General features: G+C 41.1%; 1 protein-coding gene across 3 annotated transcripts in view; it reads left to right on the top strand.

Annotated features, from left to right (window-relative positions):
- Positions 1 to 12965, top strand: part of atg5 (ATG5 autophagy related 5 homolog (S. cerevisiae)) — a 207288-nt gene that overhangs the window by 97502 nt on the left and 96821 nt on the right. For all 3 annotated transcript variants that reach the window (XM_078542505.1, XM_078542504.1, XM_078542506.1), the window contains exon 6: positions 9836 to 9930. In XM_078542505.1, coding sequence (XP_078398631.1) covers positions 9836 to 9930 — 95 coding nt within the window. The remainder of the gene's footprint in view (positions 1 to 9835; positions 9931 to 12965) is intronic.

Here is a 12965-nt window from a genome sequence, read left to right as displayed (position 1 = left end):
ATCCAGGCCTTTCAGTATTCTGTAAGTTTCAATCAGATCCCCCCCTCATCCTTCTAAACTCCATCGAGTATAGACCCAGAGTCCTGAACCGTTCCTCATATGTTAAGCCTTTCATTCCTGGGATCATTCTCGTGAACCTCCTCTGGACCCTCTCCAGGGCCAGCACATCCTTCCTGAGATATGCGGCCCAAAATTGCTCACAATATTCTAAATGTGGTCTGACTAGAGCCTTATAAAGCCTCAGCAGCACATCCCTGCTTTTATATTCTAGTCCTCTCGAAATAAATGCGAACATTGCATTTGCCTTCCTAACTACCGACTCAACCTGCAAGTTAACCTTAAGAGAATCCTGGACAAGAATTCCCAAGTCCCTTTGCACTCCAGATTTCTGAATTCTCTCCCCATTTAGAAAATAGTCTATGCCTCTATTCTTCCTACCAAAGTGCATGACCTCACACTTCCCCACATTGTATTCCATCTGCCATTTCTTTGCCCATTCTCCTAACCTGTCCAAATCCTTCTGCAGCCTCCCCGCCTCCTCAATACTACCTGTCCCTCCACCTATTTTTGTATCATCTGCAAACTTAGCCAAAATGCCCTCAGTTCCTTCATCTAGATCATTAATGTATAAAGTGAAAAGTTGTGGTCCCAACACTGACCCCTGCGGAACTCCACTAGTCACCGGCCGCCATCCTGAGAAGGACCCCCTTATCCCCACTCTCTGCCTCCTGCCAGACAGCCAATCTTCTATCCATGCTAATACCTTGCTTCTAACATGGGCTCTTATCTTACTGAGCAGCCTCCTGTGCGGCACCTTGTCAAAGGCCTTCTGGAAGTCCAAGTAGATAACATCCATTGGCTCTCCTTTGTCTAACCTACTCGTTACCTCCTCAAAAAATTCTAACAGATTTGTCAGGCATGACCTCCCTTTGATGAAACCAAATATCAGCGTGCTTACTGCAATAATTGATGTTGTGCCTAAGCTATAAAAGAATAAGCTTCTTTCAAATATTTATGGAACCCCAGATTTCTTATTTTAATTGTATCAACGGCCAAGTAAATGTAATAAATGCATTTGGTGCAGGTTTAACTTTTTTTTACCAGGCTATATTGCCCTTGCTTTCAATTGTACTAGCTGCTTTTGCTGCTGAACCTACTCTGTTGCAACAGCGTTTTAACCTAATGTGTATATAGTGTGTATGTGAAAGTTGGTATTTGTTTTTATGAATTTTGAAGCTAATTGAACATTTGTTACTTCTGGTGACTCGGTTCTTCGTTTCAGCAAAGCCTAACTTAGAATTTAGCAAGAAGCGAGAATATAGAATTATGCGTAGTCCCTTAAATATCCCATTCTTCTCTGAACTTATTTTACACTGGTAGCTGGTAAAGACGAATAGTTCCACAATTGTCAAATTGATCAAGTTTAATGTACCACAAGTACTCAGTTCACTAGAAAAAGTAAATTTGATACATGTGTTAAAAGTATCAACTGTGACTATGGGCGCAACAAAGGCTAAAGCCACTGAAAATAATTATTAAATGATGCATTTGAAAATAATTTGCTGTAAGGCTACAAATACAATTAAATAACCCTCTCTAGTCTTCAGAAAACTTTCATTCAGCTTGCAATTGGGACTGAAACTTAAATGAGTAAATATACTGAGGATGACTTCCTGAAAGTATTCCTTCCTGAAAGTGCAGACATGCCTTTCATCAAGTGAGATTCTACAACTAAACGGACTGCAGTATTGCTTCCCTGGAGTATCTCTAGGTTCAACTAATAAATCCAGAAGCACAGTCAATATATAGTGTTTGGGAGCAAAATCTATGAAGGGCTGGCTGTATTAAGTGAGTCAGCGAATGCAGAAGCCCTCCCAGATTGTAAAGAGGCTGACTATTTTCAAAAAGGTGACAAAATAAATCTGGTAACTACTTCATTATCAGTAAATTGCAAAAGGTTCGCCTATATCACATGGTAATGATATTTAATTAAAACTGCTAAACGTATACACGATTACTGGTATGCTAAGTAAAATTTGGAAATGGTTAAGGAATGGTCTGAAAGTAAAAAACATTGGGTATTAGCTAGGTGAGCAAAGGGAGTTGCACTGAACAGAATTCACCGTGCTAGGGATCCTAATACTTCTAATCTACTTGACTGGTCTAAATTCAGAAACCTGGAACTCAGTTCAAGTTGACCAGATTTGCTGATGAAGCTAAACTAGGTGAAGAACAGTAGAGTCTTGACAAAACAGACAAGAACTACAATAACAACTTTTATTTATAATAGTGTCTTTATAGTAATAAAGCATGCCAAGGCGCTTCACAAAGGCAAAAAAAAATTTGATACTGAGCCACATTGATGGGACAATAGGGCAGATGACCAGAACTTGGTCAACCATTAATCCTGGAAGTGAATTCATATCCTCACAATTTTGTAAAGACAGTTCTCCTACCTTCAGTTCTAACTATCTTGCACTTAACCTTCTTTCTATGACACATGCTTCTGATCCCTGGATTCAGTATGCTTCCACCTACCCTTTTCCATCTTGTCATTTAAAAATATCTATCGTATTGCCCTTTAACAATTCCACTTTTTTTAAAGTCCTTTTTGTATTTGTATTTTCTCACATCAGGCAGCATCCTAATGAACCTACTATGTACCTGCTCTAAAATCTCTGCCCCTATTAAGCATGAAGCGCAATACTGCAGACAGGCAATTACATCCCAAGAACGAATTTACAAAACATTCAGTTTTTTTTCCCCTACCCCGTACATTGAGTTAAGTAGCCTGAAATTATTTGGATCAGCTGAACCCCTCATTTTAAAAATCAATGTTACGTTGGCTATGCTGCAGTCCTCAGGCAAACCCCAAAATCATTAGAGCCCTCGTTTACTCATTTACTTCTTAGTAGAATATCCTTTTTCTGTAGCTTTATAATCTCTTTTTAAAAAGGATCCCATAGTCCTGCATGCCATATATCTCCTCACTGCACTTTAGCAAGCTCTTCCTCCTCTTTCTAAAATGTGCCTTAAAGCAATCTGGTATTCTAGTTTTTGTACTGACTTGTTCTCTTTCTCGTTGGATCTTAACCGTTAGCATATTGTAGTCACTAACCCCAAGGTGCTTATCTCTAATCTGTTTCATTACTCATAACCAGATCTAGCAATGCCTCCACCATTGTAGCCTAATAACATAATGCTTTTGTGGAAGAAGACTTGTTTTTTTTTCTTTATTCTTTCATGGTAAGTAAAAGCCCATGAGATTCAGGGTAATATGGCAAACTGGATAAAAGGTTGGCTTTGTAACAGGAAACAAAGGGTAATGGTCGATGGATGCCCTTGTGAATGGAAAGTTGTCTCAAGTGGTGTTCCACAGGGCTCGGTGTTGGGACCCTTGCTGTTTGTGTTTATATATTCATTTGGACGTGAACATGGGGGGCACGATTGGGAAGTTTGCAGATGACACAAAGATTGGCCGAGTAGTGGATAGTGTAGAGGATAGCCATAATCTCCAAAACGATATAGACGGGTTGGTGGAGTGGGCTGTAAAGTGGCAGATGGATTTTAACATAGAGAAGTGTGAGGTCATACATTTAGGGAGGTCAAACAGTTACAGGGATTACACAATAAATGGGAATATACTAAGAGGGGTAGATGAAGTGAGAGATCTTGGCGTACAAGTACACAGGTCCATGAAGCAGTTCAAGTGGACAAGGTTGTAAAGAAGGCATATGGAATGCTCTCCTTCATTGGCAGAGGTTTAGAATATAAAAGTAAGGATATAATGTTGGAATTGTATAAAACACTGGTGAGGCCACAACCTGGAGTACTGTGTGCAGTTCTGGTCACCACATTACAGGAAAGATGTAATAACTCTGGAGAGAGTGCAGAGGAGGTTTACAAGAATGTTGCCAGGGTTAGAAAAGTGTAGCTATGAGGAGAGATTGGATAGGTTGGGGTTATTTTCCTTAGAGCAAAGAAGGCTGAGAGATGACTTGATTGAGGTGTACAAAATTATGAGGGGAGTAGATAGAGTGGACAGGATAAAATTGTTTCCCTTGGTGGGGAATTCTAGAACCAGGGGACATAAATTCAAGATAAGTGGCAGAAGGTGTAGGGACACCCCTTCCACAAACATTCACTCCCTCCACCACCGAGGAACAGTGGCAGCAGTGTGTACCATCCACAAGATGCACTGCAGAAGCTCACCAAGACTCCTTAGGCAAAATCTTCCAAACCCACAACCACTACCATCTAGAAGGACAAGGACAGATAAGTGGCAGAAGGTGTAGGGGGGACATGAGGAAGAACTTTTTTAAGCAGAGGGTAGTGGATGTCTGGAATTCACTGCCCAAGTTGGTGATAAAGGCAGAAACTGTAAATTCTTTTAAAAAGTACCTGGATCTGCACCTTAAGTGCTGTAAGCTGCAGGTCTATGGGCCGGGTGCAGGAAGGTGGGATTAGAAAGAGCACCTGGGTGTCCTCAGGCTGGCATGGACAAGATGGGCTGAATGGCCTCCTTCTGTGCTGTAACTTTTCTATGGTTATATGGGATGTGGGCATCGCTGGCAAGGCCAACATTTGCCCATTCCTAATTTGATGCCCATTCTTAATTGCTCTTGAAATGAGTGATTTGCTCAGCCATTTAGAGGGCAGTTAAGAATCAGCCCATTTCTATGGATTTGGAGTCCAGATTGAGGATCTGTAAGCCAGACATCAACATACTGGGGGTTTCCATTGACCAGAAACTGAATTGGACTAGCCATATAAATACTGTGGCTACAGGGGCAGATCAGAGGCTAGAAATCCTGCAGTGAGTAACTCACCCCCTGACTCCCCAAAGCCTGTCCACCATCTATAAGGCACAAGTCAGGAGTGTGATGGAATACTCTCCACTTGTCTGGATGAGTACAGCTCCAACTCAAGAAGCTTGACACCATCAAAGTCAAAGCAGCCCACTTGATTGGCACCCCTTCCACAAACATTCACTCCCTCCACCACCGAGGAACAGTGGCAGCAGTGTGTACCATCCACAAGATGCACTGCAGAAGCTCACCAAGACTCCTTAGGCAACATCTTCCAAACCCACAACCGCAACCATCTAGAAGGACAATGACAGCAGACGCATGGAAACCCAACCACCTAGAAGTTCCCCTCAAGCCATTCATCACCCTGACTTGGAAATATATCACTTCCTTCACTGAAGCCAGTTTACCACCACCTTCTCAAGGGCAATTAGGGATGGGCAGGCAGTAAATGCTGGCCTTTATGTTAATTTACATCCTGTAAATTAATTTTTAAAGAAGACCAGAGAAGGATGCCAGATTTCTTCCCCTAAAGGACATTAGTGAACCAGATGGGTTTTTACAGCAATTGATGACAATATCATGGTCACTATTACTGAGGCTGGCTTTATATTCCAGAACTATTCATTGAATTTAAATTCCACCAGGTGCTGTGGTGAGGGCATTAGCCTGGGCCTCTGGATTAATAGTTCAGTGATATTACCACCACGTCACTGTCTCCCCTTAAAGACACATTTTATTCTCTTTTCTCTCTCTGCACCAATAATTAAATACTTAAAATCTGCCAGAACAGTAATAATGTTATTCCACTCATCTTTCTAACTACAAACTTTCTCTTCCATTTATTTCCTGCAAGTTGAGGTCAAAAGGTCTTGACTGTATCTCTTTCTTGTCTACATTAATCCTTGAAGGGAAACAACCGGGATGGTATATTGTAGATGTACAAGAGGTACTAAATGGAATAGAAAAGTTAATCTGGAGCACTATTTCAAAATAGCCCATGATAAAAAGACAAGAGGACATAGGTAGACAGGAAGCACTTTTTCTCTCAAAACGTGATCAATGCCTGGAATGGTTAACATTTGCCGACTGTTTCCCAAGGTCAGTTAGATGATTCTAAATCAGCATAAATTAAAATGAAAGTTTTTTTTTAAATGTTTTTAATAGCATATAATGGAGCATGGTAAATCCATTCTGCTCTAGACTTGCCTTTTGAATACCATGTTTCAATTTTTTAAACTTTGTTCTTGGGATGTCACTGGCATTCATTGCCCATCCCTAATCGACCGGCAGAAGGTGGTGGTGAACTGCCTTTTTGAACTTTGGCAGACCATATGGTGTAGTTACGTCCACAGTGCTGTTAGTGGGGGACTTCCAGGACCTTGACCAAATGACAGTGAGGCAACAATATAGTTCCAATTTAGAGTGGTGGGTGACTTGGAGGGAAATTTGCAGGTGGTGGTGTTTCCATGCACTTGCTTTTAGATGGTAAAGGTTGCTGGTTTGGTAGGGTAGAGTTTTTCTTAAATTTTTTTATGGGATGTGGACATCGCTGGCAATGCCAGCATTTATTGCCCATCCCTAATTACCCTTAAGTGGTGAGCTGCCTTCTAGAATTGTTGCAGTCCTTGTTGTGTAGTTACACCCAGAGTGCTGTTAGGAAAGGAGTGCCAGGATTTTGAACCAGAGTCAATGATGAAGTGACAAGTGAGGATGATGTGTGACTTGGAAGGGTGTTTGCAGATGGTGGTGTTCTTATACATCTGCTGCCCTCGTTCTTCTCAGTGATAGAGTTCTAGGGTCTGGAAGTCACTAACGAAGGAACCTTGGTGAATTACAGCAATGTCTCTTGTATCTGGTGTACAGCACTGCCACTGTGTGGTGGTGGAGTGAATGTCTGAGGGGGTGTCGGTCAAACACCCTGCTTTGTCCTGGATGGTGTCGAACTTCTTGTGTGTTGTTGAAGCTGCACTCGTCCAGGCAGGTTTGATATTCCATCGCACCTTTGACTTGTGCCTTCTAGCTGGTATACAGGCTTTGGGGAGCCAGCAGGTGAATTACTTGCTGCCGAACACCCAGCCTCTGGTAGCCACAGTATTTATATGGCTTATCTGGTTTAATTTCTGGTCAATGGTAAGCCCCCAGAATGTTGATGGCAGGGGATTCGGTGATGGTAATATAGGCCCAGACCTTCCAGTCTCTGGATGGACGGAGACCAGATGTAACCCAGAGGACGTACTACGGGACCCCTCGGAAGTTCCAACGCAACGAATCTGCAGGAATTATCTGGGAAGTTTCAACTTCCGATGGGCAATCCCCCAGCGCCCTGAGACGTTCTGAAGAAGTCTTCATCTCTAGTTAGAATTGGAGACTTACTTACCTGGATAGTTACCCAGGAAATTTTAGACAGAATAAAACTATGTTTAACTCCTGGGTAACTGTACAACCGACCACACACCTCCCCCAGCTCGCCCCAACTTCCCACAGAATCTCCCCCCCCACTACACCCGCATGACCCTCCGCCTCTCCATTTACCCTTTGACTCCCCTCAATCCGACCTCACCACCCAGTGCAGCCTGTCACCAACCCACTCTGCAGCCTACCCACATTGCCACTCCTCTGTAGATTCAGTCCATAGTGTTCAACATAGGCACCCTACATCATACTAAAGAAATATTCTGAAAAATACAAAATCCAACAAACTGGTTTGGCTTTGAAAAGGATGGATCTGTTTGGTTTAAATAAATGTTTGCTATGCTTTTTTAAGCTCGTGTCATTGATATTCTTGTATTTTAACCATTTCCTTCAACACATTAAACACCTTTTTCGTTTCGGTTTTCCCATGGGAAATTTGAGGCACTAATTTTACTTTCATCCTCTTACAATGTAATATCATTTTCCTTTCTATTTTTCTCTTGGGAATAAATCTTTTTTGTCTTGTTTATGGTACTGGAGGGAAATAACACCAACAGGCCATCAAATTCCCTTTCATCTTCATGAATCATTTTCAAAACAGGATGCTTATCTCAAAGTTATTTGGGTGTTTGCAAAGGTAGCGCAGGATGTTACTGAATCCCCTTCCACAATGCATGTTAAGAGTTGTACAGCATCTAACCCCTTATTTTGTCCCAAGTACATTAAAATTAATTATATAGTTAATGAAAAACAGAGCACAGCTTGAGACCTTTTCCGTACTGCATGATGATACAGTTTCAATGATTGGCTTTTTATTTAGAAAAAGTCCTGAAAGGATAGCAAATTGCCACCAGTGACCACTCTGATTTCTCATGACCCTATTAAGGCAACAATGACCTATTTGATCAATTAGATATGTGAAAAATGAAGAACAATTGCAGTTGTACAATGGTTAACATATTGATCTGTTTTTGAATAATTGTGTGGGAATGAACAATTGTTCAGCAAGGAAATCATTAATTGCTTTGTCTCCAATATTTTTAAATGGATCACTTAAAGGTGCCATTCTACTTATTGCTTGCTTTCTTCACATTTGTTAAGGTGGAGGAAGGAAAGGAATATACCCTGAGAGTAATGGCCCCAAAATATGTTAACTGAAGTTGTTCAGTATCAAGTAAAACTGTACAATACATGATTCGATTTTGCTTTCCTCTCTCCAAGAATAATTTTTAATACTTCACAAATTCTTCAATTAATGTATTATTTCAAACCCTCCAGGTGAAGTGATAGATGCATAATGGTAACCTAGCGGTTAGTTTGGATTGTAAATGCACTGCATGCCTAAATATTGCTATTGGTATTAGAATTAAAATAGCAGTTCCACTGTTACATTATTCTGCTATTTTGCAGATGAGTGAGCAGACTGCATCTTCATCCCCCTGCAGCATGACCTTGTTTACTAAGCAGCATGCAATATAATAACTGACAAGACATAATCTATACTATTCTTTTCAATTTTGATGCAGGAAGTTTAGATTAGTCATTTAATTCCTGCCCATTGTACATTGATCCCTGCCGAATTTGTGTGTACATGAATATGAAGTGAAGGCAGGCTTTGCCTTGGCCATGATCCATGATGTCCCCGTGGTTGAATAGCCTGCTGGTAATCATGTGTAGATAATGCCCATTGATGAAAACTAAAAATAACTTGATCACGAAGAAAATCAATAATTCAAACTAACTATAAATCTTTGTGTGATGCATTCCACAAAGAGCTACACTTTGAAAAGTTAAACACCATTGATCTTTGTAGGTGGAGGAGAGCAGGCACAGATTGGGAGTAGAATCTCCTTGCATTTTTCTCTACTTTTCTCCCTCTATCCTCCTGAATAGGTAATTCATACTAAGTAATGGTCCCATGGGTATAGGTCACCCTGTAATGCATGTCATACTAAGTGGTGAATGTCTGTAGGGACCATCACTGTTGAGCCTGTTAGTGTTTCCGAGTGATTCCTACATGCACATCCATTTGTCACGGATGTTGAAGCGGACCTGGATTCTTGGGGGCTGCATATTCTTTTTGTCTCACCTCATCGCCCTGTGGACACTGACGCCAATTGTGTGTCCCAGTATCAACTAGGCTGAAATCAGCTAACTTCATACACTACAGGAATGGAATCTTAAACCTTCTGATCTAGGTAGTTTAAGTACTACACCATGCAATACATTGGAAGCAATATTTGGACCAATGTTAGACTTTTTACTTGAGGCATTTAAAGCTGGTTAACTGGCCAATACCTTGAGGGAAAGTTCAAAGTAATTAAATGCAAAGAAACTTTGCAATAAGGCAACGTTACTTCTAAGATGTACAACCTGATTGCTTGAGCCATAATCATTTCTCAGCCCCTCTACCCTGCTGATGATTGTACAGGTCTGTGCAGTTAATGTAACAAATAGTGAAACTGACCTTTAAGAGTTGAGAAGGACTGCTGTGTGGGTGCTAGAGTTCAATCAAACAAGCAGCTCCTGTCTAAATTTGAACAGACGAAATTAGTTTTGATTGTAATTTAAATGCTGAAACAGGTATTAAAATTTAATTTTTCTTTGTACAGACAAGTTTGACCAGTTTTGGGCCATCAATCGAAAACTTATGGAGTATCCAACAGAGGAAGGAGGTTTCAGATATGTTCCTTTCAGGATATATCAGGTGACAGCCTTCACTGTATAATAGCTGTATCATTGTATGCATGCTTTTATCTCGTAAGCAAATTCTCTGTTTTCCTTTTGGAGCTGTCTTGCTTTAGAGTGGTAGGGCAGTAATATAAAGGAACTACTATTTTGTTTCCGCTTCTAATCAAAATTTCTTTTGACGTAGCAAGTACTGTTACATTTGGTGCATGCCGCTCTTATGATTTTTATTTGGCAATTGATAATTTGTAAAAGATTATCTTCAATGGCTTTGAACAAATCAAAATAATTATTTCATTGGATCTCCACTTAATGTCAGTACAGACTTGATGAGCTGACTAGCCTCCTGCTGTGCTCTACTTTTGTCTGGTTAACCAGGTTGTATTTGGAAATGCACACAAACTTTTGCTCTGCATTTAATATATTGGCCAGGATTTTATGGCTCTGTTGTGGGCAGGACCCACCGCGGGCGAGGTGCTTCCCCATCCAGAAGTCCATTGTCTTGTGGCGGGACCAGAAGATCTTGGTGGCGGGTGGGTGCGGAAAATCCCGCCGATAGCCTAATCTTGATAATTCAATGTCCTTTATTTATAGTTATGAACCGCTCACCTTCTGAGCAAGCTGGCAGCTTTCTGATCCTTAATTCGCAGCACTCATCTGGTAATACCCTTGTTTGTGGTTTGGGGGACATGAAAATTGGAGTTATTTCTTCTCTGTCTGTGTGATATTTCAGCGCTTGCACAGAAGAGAGAGTGCACAATGCATTGTGGGGGTGGTAATTGACACCTGTGCTCCCAAGTTAAAGATTATGGGTAAAGTTTTAAGCAATTACCAGATAAAAATAGGACATACATATCACTGACCTAGTAGTATATAATTATTTACCAGCAAAATAATTTTCAAACGTATAGTAAAATTGTTAATACATTACTACAATTATATACTTTCTGTTTATATCATTGATGTGTAGCATTTTGTAGAATAGAATGCAACAAATGTACTCCTAATGACTGAAACAGTGAAAGCCACTTTATTGGAGTAGTTTGAAGTTTAGAATGATGATTTCAGAAATAACTACACAATTACTCTCTCTCATGTTGGAGTCAACAGTAGCTTGAGCATAAGTTTTTTTTCTTCAGTAAAGTTTAAAGAAAAACTAATCGTTAGTGGGCTGGAGTATAGCTATATTTTTAGAATCGGTCAAATGTCAAAAGACAAGGCTTTTAGAACAACTGCCAATTACTGAGCTGTTCATCCCCAAATATAAAGCACAGGATTTGGCAATAGTGCTAATCAAAGTTGGCAAATGTCCACAAAAAGTAGGACAAATCCAACCTGGCCAATTATTTCCTCATCAATCTACTCTTGATCATCAGCAAACTAATGGAAAGTGTCGTTGACAGTGCTGTCGAGTGGCACTTACTCATCTATCACCTGCTGACTGCTCAGGGCCACTGAGTTCCTGACCTAATTACAGCCTTAGTCCAAACATGGACAAAAGAGCTGAGCTCAAGAGGTGAGAGTGACTGCCCTTGACATCAAGGCAGCATTTGACCCAGTGTGGCATCAGGGAGCCCTAGCAAAACTGTAGTCAGTGGGAATCAGGCAGAAAACTCTCCACTGGTTGGAGTCATACCTAACGCAAAGGAAGATGGTTGTGGTTATTGGACGTCAATCATCTCAGTCTCAGGACACCACTGCAGGAGTTTCTCAGGGTAGTGCCTTAGGCTTGACCATCTTCAGCTGTTTCATAGAATCATAGAAAGCTTATGTACAGAAAGAGGTCACTTGGCTCATCGTGTCTGTGCCAGTGGAAAAACCAGCCACCCAGCCCAATCTCACTTTCCAACATTTGGTCCTTTGCCCTGCAGGTTACCGCATTTAAGGTGCATATCCAGACACCTTTTCAATGAGTTGAGGGCTTCTGCCTCTACTACCCTTTAAGCCAGTGAGTTCCAGACCCAAACAGCCCTCTGAAATGATTTTTCCTCGTGCCCCCTCTAATCTTCCAATCACTTTAAATCTATGCTTCCTAGTCACTGACCTGTCTGCTAAAGTAAGTAGGCCCTTCCCACCCATTCTATCTAGGCTTCTCACAATTTTGTTCATCTCAATCAAACTCCCCTCAGCCTCCCCTCTTCCAAGGAGAATATCTCCAGCCTATCCAATCTTTCCACATGGCTGCGATTTTCCAGCCCTGGCACCATCCTTGTAAATCTCTGTACTGTCTGTAATGACTTGACCAGAACTGCAGACAGTACTCTCAATTGTGGCCTAACTAATGTTTCGTATAGATCCAGCATAACCTCCCTGCTCTTACATTCTATGCCTTGGCTAATAAATGAAAGGATTCCATGTGCCGCCTTTACCACCTTATGAACCTGTCCTGCTACCTTCAGGGATCTGTGAACATTCGCTCCAAAGTCTCTCACTTCCTCTACTCTTCTCTGTATCTTCCTATTTATTGTGTAATCTTTTGCCTTGTTGGACCTCCCCAAGTGCATCACCTCAAACATCTCTGAATTCTATTTGCTGCTTTTCTGCCCATCTGGCCAGTCCATTGCAGTCTACAGCAATCCTCCTGGCTACCTACCGCATAGTCAATTTTTGTATCGTCTGCAAACTTCTTGATCATATCCCCTGCATTTACGTACAAATAATTAATGTATACCACAAAAAGCAGGGGACCTGGTACTGAGCCTTGCAGAATCCCAGTGGGAACAATCAAACAAACATCCATCAATAGTTACCCTTTGTTCCCTGCCACTGAGCCAATTTTGTGTCCAGCTTGCTACATTCCCCTGGATCCAATGGGCTTTGATATTTTTAAATAGTCTGCCATGTGACACCTTGTCAAAAGCCTTCCTAAAATCCATGTAGACCATATCAACTGCACTACCCTCGTCAATCCTCCTTGTTACTTCCTCAAATAATTTCAGTAATTAGTAAGACATGACCTCCCCTTAACAAATCCATGCTGACTACCTTTGATTAATCCCTATCTTTCTAAGTGACAATTTATCCTATCCCTCAGAATTGATTCCAATGATTTGC

The sequence above is a fragment of the Cetorhinus maximus genome, chromosome 5 (genome assembly GCF_964194155.1).
Source record: "Cetorhinus maximus chromosome 5, sCetMax3.hap1.1, whole genome shotgun sequence".
In the NCBI taxonomy this organism is placed as follows: domain Eukaryota; kingdom Metazoa; phylum Chordata; class Chondrichthyes; order Lamniformes; family Cetorhinidae; genus Cetorhinus; species Cetorhinus maximus.
This window is presented reverse-complemented; position numbering and strand designations above follow the sequence as displayed.